This window comes from Centropristis striata, chromosome 21 (assembly GCF_030273125.1).
Source record: "Centropristis striata isolate RG_2023a ecotype Rhode Island chromosome 21, C.striata_1.0, whole genome shotgun sequence".
In the NCBI taxonomy this organism is placed as follows: Eukaryota; Metazoa; Chordata; class Actinopteri; order Perciformes; family Serranidae; genus Centropristis; species Centropristis striata.
The window spans coordinates 15204672-15229736 of NC_081537.1; the positions used below are offsets into that span (position 1 = coordinate 15204672).

The following is a 25065-nucleotide window of genomic DNA, read 5'->3' on the forward strand; positions in this document are numbered from 1 at the left end:
CACATTTCTTTTAATTGCAATTGAAGCTGCTTGCTAGGGGTTATGGGTGAAATTTAAATCAGCGATGCAGCATATGAATATGAAGTGTGTCACCACAGTAAAAAAGATACTTACAGTTGTAATCCTGAAATGACAAAATCACAGGAGAAAACAGATCAGCAAGTTTACCTTTCCTCATGAGGCACATTGAAATCCTCATTCACAGAGATATCGAAAAACTTACAAATGGTCCCTGTCCGTTAACAGTGAGTAAGCTCAGGCTTAGGAACAGAGCCCCTGCAGTCAACATGGTGCTGTGTGTAACTCTCAGCACAGTGTAGAAGACTGATGATCCGCAGTGTGACTTGAATCCTAAAAACCTCCTCGATATCGAGGTGACCCCTCGTTCTTGTCAATCTTTAGCCAGCTGCATCGATTGTGTGGGAGTTTGTGTATGTTTTAGGACGCTGCTCACCTGTTATGCACAATAGTTTCATTTATTTAACCTTGTTGTATTTGCTTATACTGGATAAATTGTAACTTGAAACTCTTACTCAACAATTTTTCCTGGGTCCAACCACATAATTTGGAGTTTCTGTGTTTTTTACAGATGTGACTGAGAAAAAAAACCCTAAAACAGGATTGGATGATTATTTGTGCAAGACTCTATGTCATGTTAGATACAACACAGATGAAAAAAAAAAGTTTTTGTACTGAAGTGAAACTCCTAAGGTAGTTGTACTCGCCTGTGATAGGGTGCAGGATTTTTTGTCGACCACTTTCTAATTCACAATCAAAATAAATGTATTCACATTGGGACTTTTTTTTGTACTTATGTACTACTAATGTAAATAAAGCACAAAAAAATAGAGCACAAAAATTCAAACATGGGCCCTCTGATGTCTTCTCATTTTATTGTGTAAAAATTATTTTTGTTTGTGGTCATTAAACTCACTGTAAGCTCATGGTGGCAGTATAATGCAAGAAACAAATGTATTGCCATTTCCTCTGTGTTTATCTTAAGATTACATCTGAAAGGAAAATAAACTATTCTATTGAGACTTGCAGAAGAAGGTGGCTCAATGTTAAAACTGCCTTGGGCGTTGGCAGGGTCGGCCCCAGACTTTTGAGGGCCCAAAGCAGGATTTGGTTCCTCCTAGTATACTGCCATTTGCATAGGTGTTTTCATGCAGGATTCTCAGTTATGCAAAATTATAAAAACTATAGACTGTAGAATATCTTCTGGACATATTGAAATGTAAGAAAATAGTGAATTTTGTCACTTCTCAGAGTTCAATGTGATGTCTTCAAATGGTCATTTTTATTCAACCAGCAGTCCCAAAATCCAAAGTTATTCAGTTTATTATCACATACAACAGAGAAAAAAATGAATTCTCAAATTTAAGAAGCTTGAAACAACATTGTTTGGCTTTTATTCCCTAGAAATTACTAAAACGATTATTTGACTGTATTATAAACTACATTGTCCAAATAATTGTCTGTTGACCCACTAATCAATTGATTGATTAATTGTTGCAGCTCTAGATGCAAAGAGTAAGTTTGACCATCCTAATATTCTGCACATTATTCTCAAATAACTGGAATTAGAGATGATAAATGTTGTTCTAGTAAGACAGTAAGTTTTAATGTATATTTCTTCGTTAACAGTTGCTGCAAGCCTACTTACATTTGTGTAATCACACCACAGTGAGGTATTCAGGAGCTAATACATATGAGCTGCTGCGTCACATGTTTGATAGTCTGGGGATGGAGTGAAAGTGATACAACAGGACATTACAGAGTCTGTAATTGTGGCCACATGCATCCTCATGAGCGTAAATGAGAAGCAATCCAGTCAACAAATTTGCCGACGTTGGCGTAGACACCGGGCTTATACTTCTTGCCGCAGCCGTCGCCCCAACTCACAACTCCAACAACATAGTGGGTCCCATTACGCTCACACACCAGAGGGCCGCCGGAGTCACCCTGCAGGGACAGACAGGAGGGTTTATCCATTTTATTCTCATTAATACAGTCATAATAATGTTGTTTAATGTTTCTAACATACCTGGCAGGAGTCAACACCTCCTCTCATGTTGCCTGCACAGAACATGCTGTCATCCAGAGCGCCTCCGTAAACATGGGGGGCTTTACATTTCTCCTGGGAGATGAGGAGAACACGAGCGTCCAGCAGCTGGTTGGTACCGTACTTCTCTGAGACAGACACAGAAGCAGCAAAAACAGGTAATGCTTTATAATAAGGTCCTTAATAACCATTAATTAACAAGTAATAAGGCATTGTTCTCGCTTTAGATCCGGTAGTTGCAAAAAGCATAGTTAACTTATAGTTAACTTATAATAGATGAGCAATAAAGTATATTTTAATATCAATAAGCAAACAAAATAAGATTAATAAAGGCATGGCAAAGACATAATGGGTGGGTCATGGGTGTTTGTAATGCCATTATTAACACTTATATAAGCTTATAAACACACAATAATGTTAATAAGTATCTTGTAAGGACTTACAAGGGCCTTAGTACTTGTTAAGTAATGGTTATGACAAGGACCTTAATATAAAGTGTTACCCAAAAAGATTGTTATGGTCAAATGCATCTGCTGACACATTTAGTCAAGTCTTAATGTATATTATATGGTTTGAAAAAGACTTTTATGTCTTTTATGTCAATGTTGTGATTGCACTCTGCTGCAATTTATTTTTTTCATTTCCATTTTTGGTTTTTACATTTTTTTTTTGCTCTTTTGTTTGCTACAGTTAATATACATAACGTGGTACTTTTATTTTGAAAAATGCACAAGAAATTCAGGAAGAAGTACATATTGAGTTATCTGCTCTTTATACACAGTCTTTTTTTTTAACATTGGTGCATCACGAGGGACACTTTTGACTTTTTATTTTTTGGTCATTCTGACTGGATTTATGCATATGGCACACATGTTTGGCAAGAATGTGTGAGTAAATATTTTTTTGCATTAATAATTAAATAATACAGCACTTGAAATTAAAAAGGCCAAGTAGAAATATGTTACCCTGTTTTCCGATGTAAATGCGTGATATAGGTGAACTGGATGAATATCCATGAGCTGCCAAAGTTTAAAACATTTTTCCATTTTAATGGTTTGATCTCATAAACGGGCTGTTGTTTTTTGTAAGTTTTATGCTCTTAAATCTACTTATTCTGCATTATTCAATTGCTTTATTTCAAACTAAATGCACTCACATTCCCTTTTACTAATTATTAACCACCACTTTGCAACCACTGATCTCATTAACTCATACTGGTCATTGTATTATGACAGTTTGTTATGCAGTCTGTTGTTATCAGTGCAGATCCAAATGATACTTACGTGTTTCAGTCACTCCCCATCCTGAGATCACACACTCACTCCCGCTGTTGAAGTCTTGGTTTGGCAGGCAGGCTGTCTTTACAAAACGTGTTTCTTTGGCACAGTATGGTCTGTCTGTGACTTTCAGCTTCAGCATGGCTGCACAGCAGAAGCACAAAGCAAAGAACACTGCATTAGTAACAATATATCAGTGCATTTAATTTCTAGAAGACACTCGTGAATTTAATTCAGAATACTGAACCGATTGCTGTCTGTGCTCCTCACCAACATCATTATGAAGAGCAAAGGGGCTCTCTCTGTATTCCCCGTGCACGATGGCCTTCTCCACAGAAATGACCTGATCATAAACTTCATCCTTCTCTATGTCCACTCCTCCCATCACCACCTGCATCTCCACTCCACTTTTACTGGACAAACACACCAAGAGAGATACATAAAGGTCTCATGAGTTGCCCATGTACAAATCCACACGTGAAATGGTTTCTTTGTACCACTGGAGCTTACATGCAGTGTGCAGCGGTGAGCACCCAGCAGGACTCGACCAGGATGCCTCCACAGATGTGGCTGAAGGGCCCGTAGGAGCCTATGGTTCTGGTCTGCAGGGAAACCTGCCAGGGATGAGCCCCAGGGAGAGACTTCTTCCCTCCGAAGATCCTGGCCGAGCGGCCGGGCTGCGGCTTCCCACACTGGGAGAAATGGGCAGGAATGACGTCCGGCTTGGCTGGAGTTGGATCTTTTTCGTGGATGGTTGGTACGGTGGGTGAAGCTGAGAGGGGTGGAATCAAAAAGAGCAAATAAGATTTTTGGAGGTGTGTGTGTGTGTGTGTGTGTGTGTGTGTGTGTGTGTTCTTGTACTTCCTACATAGTGAGGACCGGAACATGTTTTTAGCCAACAGAATGAGGACATTTTTGTGAAGTGAGGACATTCCGGCAGGTCCTCACTTCTTTAAAGGCTTGCCTGAGTTCAAACTTTGTTTTAGGGTTAAGGTTACAATTGGGTTTATGTTAGAGTTAGGGTTGGGCATTTAGTTGTGATGGTGAAGGTTAGGTCAAGTGTGTGTGTGTGTGTGTGTTTACCGCCAGAACATTTCCGAACTTTACAATAGTTCCACTTCAGTTTGCCATTATTGTTAACGAAGCACCAGGGCTGATCATCTCCATCAGGGTTCCTAGAATACATAGAGATCACTATATTTATACATTTTCTTATAAAGTTAAAACCTGCCAAACCAAAAGATATTCTTATTTATGCATTTAACAGCCTAGAATTTACTCTGGAAAACATTTAGAGAGATTATACATAATAATAAACCAATGTCTGATCCTATGTAAGTGTCCCTTCAGTCACTGTATAAGCGTTTTAACGAAAACATTTAAAGCAGCAAACACAAGGTTGTATTTGAGTACATTTACAGTACTTGCCCTCATGTGCACTGTACCCATGCACACTGACAGACAAACATGGTAAAGTCAACAGTAGACACATGCAATATGTACACAAGATGACCCCTCACCTGCAGTAATTGTGAGGTCCAATTCCATCGAAGCCTGCATACTCTTTGAAAGGATCTCCCCCTTTCTGCACAATGAAATAGGAATTCCAGTCCAGACACTCTTCCCCTTCAACTGTCACGCTCACCATGCCGCGGTAAAACTCTCCATCTTCTTGGTAACAGTCGTTTGGTCCTAGAAAAAAAAAAGGTTGTTTTTTTTGTCAGGTGATATGTGGGATCTTAGAGGATTTGTGTTTTTCAGTTTGAAATTTGTATTTACCAACTTCACAGAACTTCCCAACATATCCAGGAGGGCAGTAACACTGGAAGGAGGAGCGTTTGGTTCCCTTCAGACAAGAGCCTCCATTCTGACAGGGATTGGGCCTGCAGGTGGAAGCTGTGAACACAAGCAAGATGATCAGTGTGTAAAAGTAAAATCAATAACCTGAAGTTCTATATTCCATAATGAAACTCTGTAAAAACAGACCTTTCTTGCAGTCGGGAGGTCTGTACGGATGCTTGCACTTGCACTCGTAGAAAGGAACAGAAGAAGTGACGACACAGCTTCCGTGGCCACATTTCACATTCTTGCAAACATCTTTCACTGAAAATACACGTTCATATTATTTAGTACACTTTTCATGTCCTACTTTACTCCTTTAAGCTGCTTGTCCTATTCGGCTGCTCCATGTTTCGCTTTCTCTTGTTCTAATTTTAGATGTTGTGTGTTTTATGGTTGTTTAATGGCTAATTTAACATCTGGCTGAGGGAGAACCATTGAAAATGAGCATAACATCAGTGTTAATCCAAGTCAATTTAAGTCTTCTGGCACCGGAGGGCGCCAAAGTCATAATGCTTAAATTCTTGGGCATGACAAAGTTTTGCACCCTTATATAGTCTTTAAGGGGCGTTGGCAATGGCTGACTTCTCTTATTGTTTCTCAAACAGGAAATTAAAAGAAAATATAAGTGATCTTTAAGTGAATGTTGTGCATGAGGCTCAATGAACGTTATAATTAAGGATCTTATATACCTGAGCTCAGTCCTACCTGTCTGACACTTCTTTCCTGAGTAAGGCTCAGGACAGGAACATGTGAAGTTTCCATTTGCAGCGTAGTTACAGTTGCCTCCATTCAAACATGGGTTTGGATCACACGCATCTAAATGAAGACAGAAACACATCACATGCTTGCTATCAGTGGCAGTTCTACACAGGGGCCTACAGGGGCCACTGCCCCTGTGAAGAAGCCCTTGGCCCCTGCTGTGGCCCCTGTGTCAAATTAATATTTAAATGATCAATTTATAACGATGAATGACGGAACAATTCTTACCTATTTTTTGTTCAAACAATATCTCATTGTGCACAAAAGGAACCCAGAATGTGTCCATTGTATAATAATTTAATTGTGCAATAAAAGCTTGTGTGTATATATATATATATATATATATATATATATATATATATATAAAAGATCATTCTCACTATACTGCACTTTCAAAAAAAAAAAAAGTAATTGTGCACAAAAATGAGAAATGTCATTGTCGTGCAAAAATAATTATTGTTGGTAAGTCTCATTGTTTCAATCAGTGTATTTGTAACTTCCAAATATACTTAAATGAGATTTTTAAATGAGCTAAAATAAAGGTTTTGAATGCTTAAATATAATCTTTGCCATTTTTTAATGGGCCCCTCTGATTAAACACTGGCCCCTGTTTGGCCCCCACAGTAAAACTGGTCTAGAACCGCCACTGCTTGCTATCATAAAGAGACATTGCTTGCTATCACATGCATTCTCACCAATTACCCAACAGATTCAGAAAAAGGGGCAGAGTGCAATTGATTGAATCTGCAAGAGTGGATTTCTTGATCAATGCATCTTGAGACAAAGGAGATATCCAAGTTAATCCACTGCTTGCATACGGCAAATAAAGAGGAATTTTACCTGTGATATCAATGAGTTCATACAGCCAGTCATCTAGAGACAAATCATAATCTTCTGCAGGACTTTCGGGCGTGTAATCGTAATAATACTCATAATCTGTGCAGAAAAAAGAAAAGAAATCCATTATTCTAGTCTTGATAGAGTCATAAAGTCAAGTTTTAGTTTATTGCAAAGTAAAATTAAGTGTTTTTACCACCAGTTTCATCTATAACCTGCAAAAAATAAAAATAAAAAATCAAGCTTTGCATCCTGTCTGAAATGCTAAGATTCCACATTTCACACAAACTAAACTCATCCTGTACACATACTTACAAACAAGTCCTGTCCAAGTGCAGTGTGGGCACACAGTTGCCAAAGCAAAGCTACTAAGCAGACGTAGACCCTGGCCATGATGGGACCAGTGCAAGTCTATGGTTTGTTTTTTGCTCCGACAGTCCTAAATAATCCCTCACAAACACGGAGACCCCCAAACACTCCACCCACCTGTTAATCATTAGTATGCGGCATTGATTTGACAGGAGGTACATGTGATGGTCCTTGATTTGCCCTTTGCCCTCTTGTTTTTTTACTTACTCAGCAATGCACTGTAATCATTCTTGCAAATTCCTACTATACTGTTCAATACTTCTGCACAAAATATGAAAGTGCTACCATAATTAAAGGACCATAGTGGTGTTTTTGCATGTTATCCCAGGTTGAAGAGAAGTGCATTATCTGCATTAAAATGTAAGTTTATAGTACATTTATATTCCAAATGTGATTACTTTTATTGCATTTAAAGTACATTTTCTCTTTGACATGCTATTCAAAAGTATACTTTGAATATGAGTGGAATAAGTTTATGCTTAATTATGCTTTTAAGATATATTGTTAAACACAAGTATATTTTTGGCAACATTTTACTGTATTTAACCAAAATATATTAATTTCCCTCTTACATATATTACCTTTTACTTTTACTCCATGTAAGTATGTTGTTGAATTATTTGACATTTAGTTTGTCATGAATATATTTATGCTGCTGTGTCGACCTAAACAAATTGTGTAATGAAAATGTGCTTCACTCTGCTTTTGAGAGGTGCATTATTATTGCAGGTTGTAAAAGCTGAAGGTTTGGAGCGACCTGAAAAGACAGCATATTGCATCATGGTGTGGTCTAATAAACATAAAAATGGAAAAAGTACTGGAATTGATCTTCCGCAACAGAGGAAAAATGCATTATTTCAGACATGGTGATTTGTCAGCTGAGCTGTTTTTTTATTCAAACAGTGATCACTTTACAGTGGGTGCAATATCATATTCTCAATATACAGCCCTATATATAATGCACATGGGGAGTATCTCTCCGTGTTGGTTAACCTCTTACAGGTAAAAATGGGTCATCACCTGTTTGCACAGTTCAAAAGTGTATCCAGGTTACTGACAGGGAGTGCTTGTAAACCATATATCATATGCCATTCAACTTTGTCCTTGATTTGAATTCAACTTGTCCATATTGATTTCATACAACACTCCACATTCTCATTGATTGCTCCGCAGACACTTCAAAACTTGCAATCAGTGAATAATAATCATAAGTGCCTCAAACCTTGATTGTTGAACAGTATGGTGCAGATGCATCTAATATCCATTCATTATTCTAGTGGCGTGATAAACCACATGCAGAAAAGAGTCATTAACACAGTGTTTAGGTCAGTCCGTCTATATACCACTTGATGTTTGTTTAGAACCCAAAACATTCACATTTCCATTGCAATCTCCCAATATGCTAACCTTTAAGACTTCTCTCCAACATACAATTCATTGTCTTCAGCCCAGAGAATATGGCAAAAAATCTGGTGCAATTCACAGGTTTTTCACTGGAGACCAGAGGGAGTAGGGTGCAGCTTCCAGTAAGTAAAAATAATATAAAAAGTCTATAAATATAGGCATATAATGCTAACTTTAAGGAGCAGAGTCAGCAGCAATAGTCAGTCCTTCTCACTATCAAATTCAATGACGTCAGATCAAAAATAAGTCACCAGAAGTGTCCAGATGCTTGTTTTTGTCTTTTTGTTCTGTCTGCTCGCAGAGTGAGATTTCTTCAGGTCTGAGCACAGTCTCAGGAGGAAAACTTTGTTCATGTATATTCTGATTTGCGGATGTAGTTGGAAGGCACGTAGCCTCGCCGGCCTCCAGCCTCCCCAAGCCACCACTCGCTGTTTCCGTTCATGTCCTGGAACTCCAGGATCCGCAGCCGCTGATTGGCCGAGATGCTCAGTTCATTGGCACAACGGGCATCGAAGGAGTAGAGAGCATAGTAAATCTAAAAACAAAGAAACAAAAGTTATTGTTAATTTGTGCTTTTACAATGGTTTTAGATATTATCTAGATTCACCCTTAAGCTTTACTTCATGTCTATTTCTATGAACTTGCTTTTTTATTGTGTATTTATCTATGGATTTAGTTTTTAAATCTGGCCTTTAATATAGCTTTTTTTTTTATTCCTCTATTTATTTTTGTATTTTATCTTTTGAATCTGACCTTTAATTGAGTTTTTTTAAATCTGTTTTCTGTATTTTTTTTAGTCTGGTGTTTAATTGGGCATTATTATTTATTTGTTTATTTTTGTATTTTATCTTTTTAATCTGACCTTAAATTGAGTTTTTTTTGTCTGCTTTCTGTATTATTAGTCTGGCCGTTAATTGAGATTAGTTTATTTATCTATGAATTAATGTATTTTTAATTTTTAATCTGACCTTTTCATCTGTCTATTTATCTATATTTTATCATTTCAATGTGGCCTTTAATGGAGATATATTTACTCATCTGTCTTTTATCTATGCATTTTAAAGATTTATGATAGCGTTTCCTCAGTTCCCATTTTTATTTTTGCTGAATGTTGTTATTAGTGTTTTATTAATTACAAACTAATGTATTTCTATTGGATTGAGGGGTTTGAAGCTCTTTGTGTTACATTTTACGTGCATACCACTATATGCTCTATACTATTAAAATTTAATCGAATAGAGCCTTAACACAATAGTTACTTTAATCACTTAAAAGTAAACTGTCTTGTTTTGTTCAGGCAAATGTTTCATTACATTTTAGCCCTAAATCTCACCTGATGACCGTCTAATTCACTCTCATCTTCTACTTCTGGTTCCGGCTCCGGCTCAGGTTCTGGTTCTGGTTCTGGTTCTGGTTCAGGCTCTGGCTCCGGCTCGATGTACTCATCTCTGGAGTAAACATTCCTCTTCTGGCTACCATTATCTCCATTTCTCCACTGGTATGAGCTGTAGCTTTTGTCTGTGTGTCCATACCGCTGTGAGCGATTGTTTCTGAGCGAAGAATAAGAGTCTGTCTCTGATAGGTCCGAGAGCTCCCTGTGGCTCTGACTTGAATAACTCGTATCATAAGCATCTCTGTGATTGCCCGAGTGCCGGTATGAAGGCTCTGTATCTTTGTGACTGGAGGAATTCCGGTGCGTTTGGTCTGAGAAGTCCCTGCGGTTCGAGGGATTCCTTGGAGAGGAGTTTATGGAGTTGCTCTGACTGACCGAGTCAAGGTTGGGCGCATCTCTGTTGTGACTCCTCCGAGACGAGGCAGAGTCCAGCGAAGGGTGTGGTGATGAACTGCTTTGGGGCTGTGAGGCGGAGAAGCTGACGGTGGCTGTTTCCTGGTTAAAGGTCAGTGTGCTGTTGCTGTTTTGCCGGGAGAAAACAGGGGAGGAGCCGCCGTAGCCTGACTCATTAGACGACTGGCTCTCGATGGACACGTCCGACTGGCTCCTGCGTGGGTTGTAGGGTTTGAGGAAGGAGCTGTACACAAAACCTTTGCTGACTGCAAAACAAGAAAAGGAAGAGAGGAAATAGATGTTATTGCTGCACATTTTTCAGGCTCAGACATTAAAATCAAAGTAATAATTCTAATTCACACACAAATACACTTTTATATTATGTTATAATTTTTGTTTTTAAATTGCTATTTTTTTATTGTCATTATAACTTGTTGATGTTATATATATGTTTTTTTCTATTATCAGTTTGTTATCACTTTCTTAAAACTAGGGTTGTCAAAAGTATCGATACTAAAACTTTGTATCCGGATACAATACTCATTTTCAAAAGTCTCGAGTATCTGAAGCTTGTTATCATAGTTGCAGTTTCTTTTTGCACAACTGTTTTTTATTGTAAATATTTAACCTGTGGTGCTGTTTATGTTTTACATGCATTTTTCTTGTTAATAAAAATATTTGTTAAATTTTGGGGTCTTTGTTTTTATCCTGGTGGTATCGAAAATGGTATCGAGTATCGAATATTTTCCTGAGTATCGGTATCGAGTTGAAAATTTTAGTATCGTGACACCCCTACTTAAAACTATAACATTTTATGCGGAGGCTTAAAATAGGCCCATCAGGGTTTTCTGCCTCTCCCTGCACTTTACACTATATGTTATCTTTGTCATTTTATGTAATTCTAACTGCGCAAAATAAATAAATTCAAATTAAAAAATTTCAAATTCAATTCAAATTTGTGGCTAATTTTTCAACCTACCTCCATTATCAATTAGCCAGCGGTTGTTGCTCCCCATGGGGTCCTGCTGCTTGATCACACCCACAAGGTCTCCCTCTAGTATGCAGACGTCCAGGTCCTGGGCTGCATTAAAGTTTCTCTCAGCCTGGAAGAGTTTCTCAGGACCATAGCGTACCAGAAGTCCTGCACGGTGCTCATCCGTCTGCATGATGTGGTTCGGCTGAAAGTGACAATGACAAGACTCACGGTTAGATCATGAACTAGTGCACAGAGGATTTACGGCACCCAGCAGTCAGTGTTGCATCAAAGTCTGTTTTCCCGTAGATATGCGTTTCCCTCCTGCCTAAATCTGAACCAAACCTGATCCCTAACCCTAACCATGAAGGGGGGCACTACAGGAAACCAGGGGTGGAAGTAGTATTTAGATCCCTTACTTAAGTAAAAGTACTAATACCACACTGCAGAATTACTCCACTACAAGTAAAAGTCCTGCATTTAAAACTTACTTCAATGAAAAGTATGAAAGTATCAGCATCAAAATGTACTTCAGTAAAAGTACTTATTATGCAGAATGGAACCACTCAGATTGTTTTAAATATTCCAAATACATTATTGGATTATTATTATTGATGCATTTTCCTTGATGAATTTTAAAAGGCAGGGCTTCTTAATATACTGTTATGAGGTTTAATAAAACATGTCTAATCACTTTAAAGTTATGTTTTTCTATGTTAAATCTTGACATGAAAAGTAACTAAAGCTGTCAGCTGAATGTAGTGGAGTAAAAAGTACAATATTCCTCTAAATGTAGTAAAGCAGAAGTATAAAGTTACATAAAATGGAAATTTTGAGTTTATGTACTTAGTTACTTTCCACCACGGCAGGAAACGGGAGGGAAACAGTTTGACAGGTTTTGTGAACAAATCAGTACAGATTTCAACTGAAAACATCTTTATTTTTTCTAGGGTTTTTATGCAGATTGCAAGCAAGCATATGAAGAGTGATTGTTAAAATAAAAAGAAAGTTCTATATTATGTGTGAATCTAGTTTTTGTAAAATGTGAACTTGCAGGTCTTCACTCACAGGTGCCTGCAGTTGCTTTTTAGAGGTCTGTTTCTCCAGAGTCTTCTTATCGAAGGTCTTTTTTGTGGTGGTGGCTGGAGGAAGGTTCTCCGGGCAAAAGCTGAAGCTCTGCAGAAGTTGGAGAACTCGACCATACTCTTCTTGGAACTTAGCGATCAGGTTGCCCTCTGTGCCAGCTTTGTGTGAAAACTGGAGACAAAGGAAAAGAAAATGGTCTCAGTTAAATGCAACTGTGTTGGGAATGGATTAACCCTTTATCAGGTAAAAAACTATATTTGGTAACTTCAGGTAATATTTCGAAAAAAAGTTGCAAATTTACTAGATTAAAGTGGCAAATCTACAAGAAAAAAAGTTGCAGATTTAAGAGATTTAAAGTGGCAAATCTCCGCAAAAAAAGTCGCAGATTTATGAGAAAAAAGCAACTTTTTTCTCCCAGATTCACCACTTTAAATCTCATAAATCTCCGCATTTTTTTCTCGTAGATTTGCCGCTTTAAGCTCGTAAACTTTTTTTTCTCAAAATATTATTTTCGTATGTTTTTTTTTTTTACACATTCTGGCTGTATGTAATACCCTCCAATATTCTCTAGGGTTGAAATTTGGAATTTGCAAGTATTTCAATGAGTGCCCTATTAAGGGTAAAGACCTTTTAAAAATAAAAATTCATTAAAAATGTCCATCAACACCCTCATAAAGGTACTTACAGCCTGCAGGAGCGGCTTCAGCTCTCCCATCGTCGTCTTCATGAAGTCCTTCTGAGCCTGAGCGAAAGCCCTCACGCAGCCAGTAAACAGCTCCTCTGCTGCAAAGTGGAACTTGGGCAGCTCATCCAGAAGTTGGGCGTTGAGAGCCTCATAGTTGTTGCGTGCTGCCTGCAGCTCATCCTGGACACGGCGGTCCTTGAGGCGGTCGGCACGCTCCTTGCAGTTGTCGTAGTCGAGCAGCTTGTCGAAGCGCTTCTGGATGAGTTTGTGCGGCCCGGCGAACATGAGGAGGAGCTGGGTGAGCGGGTTGATGACTAAGACCTCGGTGCGCTCCTTCTGCTCAGGGGAATGAGGATAGGACAGATAATGTGATGAGTTCAGAGGTCTTTCCCAAAACACTTTTACAGCAAATAATTGAGGGTTAACAGAAAGAGCACTTACAAAATGTGTGAACTGTTTGTCGCTGATGCTGCGGTGAGCTCTCTGGAAGCGCTCGGGATCGAGGATGCTTCGCTCCGTGTAGATGTCACAGAAACTGATGGCTGCCAAGACCTTCACAGATGCAGATTCCTGAGGAGATGCAGTTCATCAGAATCCATGCAAGCACTCCCAAAAACATTATATGACAAAACAATTTATGGATACACTTAGCTGAATATGTGTTAAATGCACTGAATATAAACACCTAAAAAAGTTTGGAAACATTATTTGGGTCAATTATTTCTCCCCTTTAACAATACCAATTGGAATTGTATTTTATATAGTTGGAAAACCTGACCAATCACCTTTACAATGAGGTATGAGCAACACAGCTAATGTGTGGGTCGTGGCCAAAAAAAATCTTCTGCAATATTCTTCTGTTGATATTCACTAATCAGGCTATCCAATTATATATAATACAACACCAATTATTGTTAATAAAGGGAAGAAATAATTGACCAAAATAACGTTTCCAAACTTTTTTTGAGGAGTTTATAAACTACTGTGTTTTTACATCTAAATCTTTCCCTATTGCAAATTTGTTATTATTCTTTCTGCTCAATGTCTAGTTGACACTGCTTACCATGCTTCCCTTCCCACCACTCTGCACCTTTTGTACAGAATAAGTTACAGAATGACTGGAAACTAACCGTGTTAATATCATTGAGCACTTTTTAATCTAAACTGAGAGTACTTGAAGACAACTCTATATCATGTACGTGTAAAATGTAATCATTTTTGCTTTTTTGTTGGTTTTTTTGGTTTGTGTTTTAACTGTGTAATTTTATAACTGTTCTGTATTTGCTGCTGCCTATCTTGGACCGTTCTCCCTTGAGAGGTTCTTAATCTCAATGGGATTTTCCTTGTTAAATAAAGGTTATAATAATAATTTATAATACTTTTCTCAAGAAAATAAATGTCGAAAAGTCTTATAATCCTATTCCTACATTCTGCCTTATACATTATATTTAAATCATGTCTAAACAAAAAGACACAGTTGTTTTCATGTGATGGTGGTAAAATGCTCTTACTCTTATATGTTGCAGGTACAAGGAAATGTCTCTGATAAAAGACTTGATGAGTCTCTCCTGCAGCCTGAACTTCTTCTCTGCCTCATCAAACGCTTCATCTTTAATCTGTGAAAAAAGACAGAAAACAGAGATCAGAACCAGCACGTTTTCACTCATAACATCCTGCACTCCAGGTAAGAGCTCGGAGCAGATTTGTACCTGAGGTGAGATTCCTGTGAGGTGTTTAAGGTGGCTGCTGACTCGGTTGGATTTTTTGATAATGGAGTGCATGCTCAGCTTGGAGATCTTATCAATGAACGTGTCTTCGTCCCCTTTCCTGTACTTCACCACTGTGGACAGCAGAGGGAAACAGTTCAGACTGGATAAATACTTTCCTTAACACAGATAAAACCAAAATTATTTAAGGGATCTTTTTTTTACCAAGGTCCTTCCTGCGTTTGTACTCGTTGATGTTCACGTTGATCTCTTTGACGGCCAGCAGAGCCTGAGTCAGCTGGGGCCGGTCGTGGTGGCTCTCCGGTGTGGCCCCCAGCAGCTCCATCAGCAGCAGCGGGTAGCGCATCACCCGCTGCACTGGCTTGATTAAGAAAGAGCCGAGGTTGATGTAATTTGTTTTCCCCCTGAAAAAAGCAACAGAGACAACAGACGCGGTTTGGATGCATGGAAAATGAGAATATGTGAAGATATGGAGTCATAGGAGTGCAAAAATAAAGAGCAAATCGGTAAATAAATCACAGAAATAACTAAAAGAATAAATGTGGAAATAAAGAGAGAAATTACAAAATGTAATAAAATAATTATAGACATTTGTGTATTTTATATTTTAAAAAATATGTATATAAAAATATACAGAAATAAATTAACAAATTAATGTGAAAATAACTAAAATATTTATAATTATTCTTTTACATTTTGTTATTTTTCTCTATATTTCCACTTTTTTATTTTACTTACTTTTTTATTTATTTCCCTTTATATTCCAACTTTTTCTATTTACTTATTATTTTTATTTATATTTCCACATTTATTTTTTAAAATTCTGTTACAGATTTTTATTTATCTTTATGGCACTCCTTTGACTCCATAGAAACTGTCCAGACACTTTCACAGTTACAGCTATTTAATTATGTTCCCATGTCCATGTAACACGTCTCAATATCATGTGGATTTAATGATCCAATGATACATAACCATCATCACATATTTATATATCCTGATGATGATCAGAGTTTTGGGAGACATAAAAAACACAACAAACAATAAATAACCCACATTATTGATTTGCTTAGTTTTAATGCAATCTGGAGGACAAATTAATTTAGCAACCAATCTTATTGCACAATTGGGTGTTAAAAGCCAAGACAGATTTCTTCTAAAATTACTATTTTTTGTCATTATTACAAGATACTTTCTTACTTGTTAATTATACACACAATTTCACTTTATCAAAGAAGGAAATCACATGCAATTCTACATGTTTAAGGAGCTAGAGGTAGATTTTTCCTCTCTACTCCATAAAATAATGAGATGTTTTAAAATGATGTTGGTAACACCAGTTACTGTAAATTGCTGTTGCTGCTTTAGTCCAGAAGATGGCATTAGATGTGTTTCACAGGATCAACAATTACTTTGCATATCCACACAAGAGGAATATTTGTCTTCCCAACAATAGAATACAGTATTCACATGCACGTGCAAACACAAGCAACAAAATATGAGTTCATCTCAGTCCAGGGAAGGAAATTGAAAGAGCAGCACAGATGTTTTTTAGAGTCTGTCACACATACACCCACCAACACACACACACACACACAGATAATTTCCAGCAGGGTTAGTGAGCAAAAGCCATGCGGTCAAGATGATTCTCATGCTGGAAATCATGACGACACTCGTTATGGAGACTTACCACTCGCGATATATAGCCCTGTTGAAGGGAAGGATGGAGGAGATAGAAAGATAACAGAAACAGGATTTATAAACCTACTGAATCATAACTTTCACACACTTTTCCACAAGTCTTAGAGGAAGTTTTTGCTTATGCAGAGACAAAATCCAGGATTTTACTTGATAAAACGGGTGACGTCAGCTGCACCGCCGGTTGTTATGGTTTTGTTTTGAGAATTTTCTCTTAAAAGCCCAGTGTGGCAGTAAAACGAAGCAATTTCTAGAAAGTGGCAGTAACACATGACCTTTTAAAAGCTGAATAGGCTGCAACAGACGCACACACACTTTAGAAAAGACTATTATTTTCCTGACCAGGCTGAAAACATTACTTTAAACTTACAGAATGACTAAAAAAACTGTACTGGATGGTCAGTGTTCACACACATCTGTACATTATCCTTTTGTTTACTAAGACTTCTTCTTGGAACCCGCGCCCTTTTTCCCCTTTAAACTTCCGGTCTAAGCTGTGTTTATCTTCAAACACAGATTTATGACTTTTATTTTACAGCAGTGACAAGCTGAAGTGTCTGAGTCACTGATGGTGAAACCAGACAGGTGAAACCAGGAAGGGCACATTCTTTGCCTGCTCTACATTGCTGAGGACAGTCTAAGTCCGACAGATAGATTATGAGATGGAGCACAAGAACAGCAGGAGTGAACTAAAGGTTTGTTGATAGAAAAAAAGGCAGATTTTAAGTGCAAATAAGTTTCAGACGAAAACACTTCTTCCGTTTAAAGTTTAACTGCAACGGCCGAGTCCACCCATCAAAGTTCAGAGTCTAAAAAAACCCCGTCATAAATTAATCCATGTGATTTACAGGTAATGTTATTGTGGCCATGAACTCCATGACAACGGGACTTTTCTCAAGACATAAAATGTCACAGCAGGAAGTCTGAACGCCTAAAAAGTCTTCAGACTCCATTTTAAAGTTATTATTCTACTGCAAGTTAAATTTTGAAAAGGATTTCATGTTAACACGCTGTAACATTTCAGCTCACATTACTTTTCCACCTCACTGAAATCTACAAACAATAAATAATCAACAGGCATTAACAGTTAACCCTCTGAACCCCACATCCTTCTGGTGAGTTTGTTACCATTTATCAAAGGCAAAAACTGTAAAAACAGATATTATTATTATAAATTTAAATTTTTTAATGTGTAAGGAATGCTTCAGTTAGGAGAAATAACTAATTCTAAGCTTGAAATATGGATTTTTTCACCCTTTTTTCAAGTAACTTTATTCTTCCTTTCTCGTTTTAAAAAAGTTATAGTTTAGTTTCACAAAAATAGTAAAAAAGAAAAAAAAAAAAGACATTAAATTCTGCATTATTCAGCACAACTGAGAAGTCATGAACGACTTGGCTGGGATAAAAAGTCACGTGACAAAAATTCTGTGAAAGTTTGCCTGAACTGCTGGCTGTTTACCTCGTAGTGAGTGAAATGTGACAGGAGCAAATAACGCCCTGAAACTGCTCGGGGTTAATGTCTTACTTCAACTGTGTATTTTCATTAGTGGGCACTCTTTTTTTGTCTCATGCTTTTACACACAAAAACATGCAAAAGTTTTTTTTCCCACACGTCCAAGCTGAAATCTAAATCTAGTGAGTGTTTGGATGTTTTTCGTCCTCTCAGTGACTGACCTCAGTCTCTCCAGACACTCCAACACGTGACGCTGGATGCTTTCATCCTTCTCGTAGCTCTCGAGCAGAGAGATGGCATCATCGTGGTTCTGGCAGTAGATTTTGTACACCTCTTCCAGCTCGGCCTTGAAACCCAGAAATACCTTTCCTGAGAGCACAGAGTACAGAAGTATAAGGTCATGTGTTCATTTTAAAAAAGGGCAGCAGGGAAGGAAAGAGGAGGATTCTGATATGAGAAATTACACCCAAAAATAGACAAAAAAAGTTAAGAAGTCTGAACTGTTTCTGGGAAATAATTAAAAACCATTCCTGCGATTATTATTTTTACAACTTCCTCTAACGGTTTACATTTTCAAAATGCGTTCAAAGTCTCATGCATATTGCATGTTGTTCTTTGTACTTTATTTATGTGTTAACCATAAACTGATGACATTTTATTGGTTAACACATAAATAAAGTACAAAGGACAACATGCAGGAAGAAGCTTGCTTGACTTGACTGTTGGTGAATCAGTTACCTGGTAGGATATGCATCTTTTAAAAACTGGCTTCTTACCGATCGAGTCTGTGTCCTGCAGCGTTTCAAACAGGCGCTGCGACAGGTCGATCACAGAGCTGATGTTGCCGAAGAGCCCGTCAAAGTCCACATTCTTCAACTTAAGGAAATGCAGAAAGAAAGATTTAAAACGGCGATAAAGTTCCTCTGAACTTTTCACTAGTGTCTCTGTTATGATTGTGTATTTTTAGCATCCTGGTTAAGTTTTGTTTATGTGAAACACAACAGCCATGATACAGAAACCTAGAAGAGCCCCAGGTTTGAGAAACCTGTTTATAGTAGCTGAAGTATGCAAATAGAAACATGATATTGTGGCTTGTAAACACCTTATCAAGGTTTCTGGTGATTCTCTGCTGTTTTCTCACATGCCTCCCCAATAAAAAATAAGATGACTAACTATGAAATGATGGTCTACACACTGGAAAAAAGTGAAAGTCTGACATTTTAACATTGCTCTCATCTTCTGTACTGTAAGTCCATCAAAGAGGCATCTTTTCACCTGTTTCTTCTGTAGCGGCTCGATGATCTCCTCGACACACATCTGCAGATCTTTGATGTAATCCTTCTCTGTCTGCAGCAGCTCCTCGATGACCTTTGACCTCTTCTCCAGCATCCTCAGCTCGGGGTCCTCGGTGCCTGTGCCGGCGGCCGGGGACGAGTCCGAGGTCTGGCCGGAGTCCAACGTTTTGGGCTGGGACGACAGGAGCGTCATCTCTGGAGAGACAGGAAGAGAGACAGATTTAGCTCAATCTAAACTGAAATAAAAATGGTCTTCTATCTTGATCTCACAGCTTTGTTTTTTGTTTTTTATTATTGTGAGATTCTTGATTAAGCAGAATTTAAGACATTTCTATGAATTTTTGTATCAATTTCTGCTCATTAATTGCCATGAAGTTGGCAATAATCCAAAGCTTGTCGTAGACAAAAAAAAAACAGAGTTAAAAAGGGGAAAGAGAAAAACGTTCCCAGCCCATGTCTCCATTCATTGTATCCAAACACACTCCTGTCCGCCCACCCACCCAGCCCGCCCTTTACTCTTCCTCCTGTCTGACCAGCTTTTGATCAATGTCTCTGCTCTCACTCCCAGAGGGCTGATCTCTGGGGGTGCCCGGGACTGGAGGGAGAGCCTGGTTCATGCACCACTGCTCTTTATGAATGGACGCAAAACTGGAGTGGACTCAGGCTCTTTGTGTGTGGCACAATGGCCTGTGACAGCAACTACAGATGTACAGGCTCTCAGGGACCCAGCAGACACTAAAGAAGGGGGACTGAGGGAAGAGAGATAACAGCTCTGGAGAAGGATGATACATGTTGCACACATTTCTAAAAATATCTTCATCTGCTATCTGAATCTTTTATTCCTCAGTGAAACGTTCGGCTCTCAGTTTCAAAAGATACATCCAGTGATACTCTAAATCTTTCTTATCGTTAACAAATTCCATGAAAAGAAAACTGACAATGAACTGTTTGTGTATCCAAAGCCTGAGCTCATTTCTTTGTGCCACAGACCTCCATTGTCATCCAAAAACGATTAAAAACACAGGAACTTATTGATGCTTTTTATGAGCTTCTTTGCTGATATAGGTCATGTCATATCTCGATTAGGAGTTATATTACCCACTAGCAGGTAACTTTCTAGACAAACAATAGGAATCTTTAGAACGTTTTGATGATTTATATAATATCAACAAGCCCTGGCTGTGCCCAGCAGCTCTGTAGCTCTCCGTCAGCTGGTTGGTTGGTCAATTGGACCAAATACATTTCAATTTTAACCTTGGGAGGCTGAAATGCTGCATGAAGATCAAGTGTTTGTAAGGGTGTGTGTGGGAGTGAATAAAGATGCATGCACGTATGTGGGTGCAGATTTTGCAAACTTGCACTTTTTTAAATTATGAGAAATATTTTCATGACCTGTTTAAGATTTGCAACTTGCAAGGTGCAAATGGACACAAAGCTGAGGAAATCATAAGTATAAAGTGTAATGAGATGGACTAACACTATGGTGGTTCTGATCTTGTAATGAATTTGTTGACAGCTGTCCATAAAAAATGATATGTTTCATGTTATAAAATAGATTAAGAGATTATCCGTGGGTCAGTGTGGTATGTTAAGGAATCACCACACATGTATCTGTGAAGGAGAAACACTGCTGCAGTTGCATGTGTATATTTGAGTCTAAAGATCTGTTTCATGTCAGTAGGTGAAGATGCAGCATGTGTTGACGGATGAGGGTGACGTCACCGTGCTCCTCGAACAGATGCTGTCAGTGGCTAACGAAGTTAACTCTGCTTACCCTTATGTGACCTCATGCACTTGATAATACTTGCATGCCACACACACACACACACATGCACGTTTTGTTTCGATCAGATAAAAGCAGTAACATGCTTTCCAAATTTTTTTTCTCCAGAGTGTGACTATTTCACTTAAGACCTCCACTTCCCTGCAGAGCTTTTCACATATTCACACAAACAACAATGTTATATTTTATGACCCGACTGTGTGTCTGATCCTCGGGCCACCTGCCTTTTGTCTCCCTCCCACCCCTGACCTCATCCCTCTCCCTCTTCACGTGACTTGGCTAAAGCTCGACTCAAGGAGCTTTTCTCACCCGCCTGCACCATATCTCCCTGCAAGCATCCGTCACCGCCGCTCTCCGCCAACTGCCAACACTCCAGCATTTCCCCACCGGTGAGAAAGTAGCTTGCTAATGGGTTTTAAAAAGTTGTACAGCAGCAGCACACGCTACAAAGAGGGAGACTGAAAACAAAGGACTCTGAGTTTAATTGGAATCAATCGGCTCATTTCCCACGTTTGATCCTCCACATACACAACTGCATCATATGCTCCACTTCACAATGCTAAATACATGGCTATTTCCATCATAACCAACCTGTTGAACCGCATGACCACGTTTTGACCCACTTCTATGGACTCGCTTTTGTTCTGTGAACTATTAGAAAGATGGCATACAGGGTTCAAAATCTGATGTACAGAAGAGCTGCTATTTATTAGTTAGTGATAATTAACTCCAACGTATTCTACTTCTAAATACTGAATTTGAAAGAAAAACATTACAAGAAACTTAGAGGTTCCCATAAGGTTACGTGTAACATAAGAATTTCAGCATGTGGAACAGGATCTGCCTGCAGTCTGCTGCAACAGGAAACACCCACAGAACAATCACTGAATCACACACCTGGTCAGTGCGTGACATTTTGCAGGTAATGCCCTGTGCCCCACAGGCCCGTTAAGTAATCCGTCCATGTGAATAACTGTGGTTCAACTGTAAAAACCTGTTGATTGCTTCAATATCTGCTATTTACGACCAATAATAGAGGACCTTACAAAGCTATGCATCATATTTTCAGTCTTGTTTTGACACTTAAACATTCAACAGGTTTGGGACTGGAGATTAAACACTAAGATAAGATATTCCTTTACTGATTGGATCGCCCATGGGGTAAATTCAGGTGTTGCAGCAGCACAAGTATAGAGTAAAAAACAGATTAAGGTTATAAAAATAGAAAAATAAAATTGAAATAGAATAAAGATTCAAATAAATAAATCGTATAAAATAAAAATACAAACAAACAACCAAGACCAAACTATAAAACTATAAAACGAAGTGCAAACATGTTAAAGTGGCAGTAAATTGGAGAAAATTTGTGCAAAAACTACAGTGAAAAAGCAATATTTAAATAGATCTCAATGTGTATGTTATCTGTGATGTCATTATGTGTTCTGCATACTGTAAGACATGTGTGTGTATAAAGTATATTTAAACAAATTGAATTAGTGTGACATGCATCCAGACCACTCTGCAGGGGGCTACGGGGTGTCTGCACACAAACCCGGCAGCATAATGGTTAATAAATGAGTTGCATTCAAGCGCTGACCTGATTACACATATTAAAGAGTTTGGAAAAATAAAACAAAGAGACGGCCTATGCATGCAGGCTCTTGAATTACAAAGGGTTTTATGGGCTAATGAAGGCAGGGGAGCTGCACTACTTTGAGTCCCTAACTGGATGAGGACTGAAGCAGGATTTCATTAATTTAATTTATTAAATCCATTAAGGCTGGCTATGAGGCTCTGATGTTCGTAAATTGACTTGAGCTTGTTCTCTTAAATATCTTTTCTTTCACGATCAAAGAGCACAAACTCAGAGATTGTGAGTTTGCAAAGCACAGCTATCAACAGGTGGAATCAATAGTTTGTAGTAGAGCAGCACCCGTTTCCAAAAAAGCAGGTTCATCTGGAAAGCTTTGCACAGCGAAACCTGGAACAGCTGATTTAAGACATTTTAGAATTTATTCAGCAAGTAAAACCTTCTTCTTGGAAACAGAAACCCAAACCACTTCACAGAAATCAAACAATTTCAAAATGGTTTCACGTTGGAACCAGTTCTTGATTGTGATCACTACGCTTCATGAATCATGTTCAACAAGCAGCTTATAGTTCAAACCACACAGCAGACTGGATTTCTGGGTCAGCCGCAAAAAGGGAGTGTGCTTAATCGCCCTATAAAATGACAACATCTCTTTCTGTGCCGCACCTTCTGTCTTCACACAGACAGAATGACTGCAGCCACAGTCACAGCTGATACATTTGCACAACTCAGAAATGATTTAACAAGAAACAAAGTAGTGTGATATCAGGAGGCACAAACAAAGGACAGCTCACTCAGACTGCATGGCTCAAAGATTCCTAAAGATTTGTGAGATTGTGACTGTTTTCTGTGTTGCAGGGGTGTCAGTTATGGTTGATATGTATCATCTTATTTGTTTGAAATATAACTTTTCCAAGTCTGACACATTAAGTGCTACAATGTTAATCTGGGATTGGTAAAAATAAAAAAAAGATTAAAGTCTTGCATGTTAATGAGTCCAAATTAAATTTTAAACCCCCTTATCCATGCATTTCTAATTAAAAGTAATAAAACCAAAAACTATAAAAACACAAAACAAACATTTAAAGTAATATTTTCTCTAAAAATAACATGCATTTCCCCCAGGGGACTGTGTGCTCGCTTCCTTGTATACAGTCAAATGAAAGCAAGAGAAAAGAGAAGATGATGAGACTTCACCCACCTGCTGCCCGCAACTTTCTTGAAACCACTTCAAAAACAAGCATCCCCCTCCCACACACACACACACACACACACACAGTGGCTCAAACAACGCCACCCATTCTACGATAGTCCATTGTCAATCTGAAGTCCATCTCCTGAGCTGTGTGGAGGACTGCGCAGCAAAAACCTCCATTCCAGACCTTCAATTACCATGAGAAAGGATGGGAACCCACCATCATTAAACACACACACTCACACACACACAAACACAGACAGCAGGGAGGACGACCACTCTGGCAGACCATAAAACCTGGAGCTGGACTTCCACTGCTTGTTACTCAGAGTGAGATAAGAAAATATGTGGGCTACTTCAACATGCTGCATCCTATCCATACATACTGATCAGTGGTGTGTTATGATTCACTTGTTGATTAAACGTTAAGCGTTCAGTTAATAATATGCCAGAAAATTGCAAAAAATGTCCATTCCACTCTCTCAAAATGTCTTATTTCATCAGTCCGAAACGATATTAAAGATATTAAATTTCATATGAAATAAAACAGAGAAAAGTAGGAAATATGCCCCAACAGCATTTGAAAACAGCATTTTCTACCATTTTTCCATGAAAAATGATTTTAATGATTAATCAGCTATCAAAATATTTTTTTTTCTATCGATCAATGAATTGATCGGTCGCATAATCGTTGCAGCTCTTCAGTCTTTACTCCAACATGAAATGTTGTAAGCTGTTGTATTCTATGTTAGCCTTTGTCTTTAGCCTTTTGAAAATGACATTGTTAGATCTGTCATGATAAAAATCAGTGGTCAACTTGACTGCACCTGTTGATTTCTGTCCTCAATGTTTATGCCCAAAGGTAAGTATAGTGATATGATATGATATGATTTTCAATACTGAGTTTAATTCATATATTTGTTAAATTATATCTTATAGAAATTTTACATTTCCGACTTTAGCTTTTGGTGATGAAAAATCAGAGAATGACTGCTTGTTTATCTGGTCATTTTTCTTCAGTTTTTACTGCTGCTTTCTCCATTGAAATAATAATTTCTAAACTGTTAGGCTGCGTGAACTCATATCTGGCTTCTGTAACATTTATAAGGGGTTGTGCTGAGGAGAATGGGTCATTGAAGTCCAGGTCTGTGATCAATCTGTTTCATGTTTCACAGTCTGCTGACACCTGACCAGGCTCCTCCTCTGACAGGCTGAATTCTATCAAAATTAAGATCCCTAG

General features: G+C 38.2%; 2 protein-coding genes across 4 annotated transcripts in view; both read right to left on the reverse strand.

Annotated features, from left to right (window-relative positions):
- Nucleotides 1-1281: 1281 nt before the first annotated feature.
- LOC131959558 (hyaluronan-binding protein 2-like) lies at nt 1282-7208 on the reverse strand. Its single transcript, XM_059324766.1, has 13 exons — nt 7096-7208; nt 6977-6995; nt 6784-6879; nt 5890-6000; nt 5329-5445; nt 5122-5238; nt 4863-5034; nt 4426-4517; nt 3853-4114; nt 3613-3755; nt 3349-3486; nt 2048-2193; nt 1282-1965 (listed from the first exon to the last, which is right to left on the reverse strand). The coding sequence occupies exons 1-13, from the start codon at nt 7171-7173 to the stop codon at nt 1807-1809; spliced, it is 1650 nt and encodes a 549-aa protein (XP_059180749.1). The 5' UTR covers nt 7174-7208; the 3' UTR covers nt 1282-1806.
- Nucleotides 7209-8016: 808 nt separating this feature from the next.
- The window catches only part of dnmbp (dynamin binding protein), a 51902-nt gene continuing 34853 nt past the window's right edge, over nt 8017-25065 (reverse strand). For all 3 annotated transcript variants that reach the window (XM_059324742.1, XM_059324743.1, XM_059324744.1), the window contains 13 exons: nt 19237-19451; nt 18738-18837; nt 18183-18330; nt 16501-16518; nt 15015-15214; nt 14793-14923; nt 14595-14699; nt 13525-13653; nt 13084-13419; nt 12381-12569; nt 11319-11517; nt 9887-10605; nt 8017-9088 (listed from right to left, as the gene is read on the reverse strand). In XM_059324742.1, coding sequence (XP_059180725.1) covers nt 8903-9088; nt 9887-10605; nt 11319-11517; nt 12381-12569; nt 13084-13419; nt 13525-13653; nt 14595-14699; nt 14793-14923; nt 15015-15214; nt 16501-16518; nt 18183-18330; nt 18738-18837; nt 19237-19451 — 2675 coding nt within the window. In that variant the 3' untranslated portion in view covers nt 8017-8902. The remainder of the gene's footprint in view (nt 9089-9886; nt 10606-11318; nt 11518-12380; nt 12570-13083; nt 13420-13524; nt 13654-14594; nt 14700-14792; nt 14924-15014; nt 15215-16500; nt 16519-18182; nt 18331-18737; nt 18838-19236; nt 19452-25065) is intronic.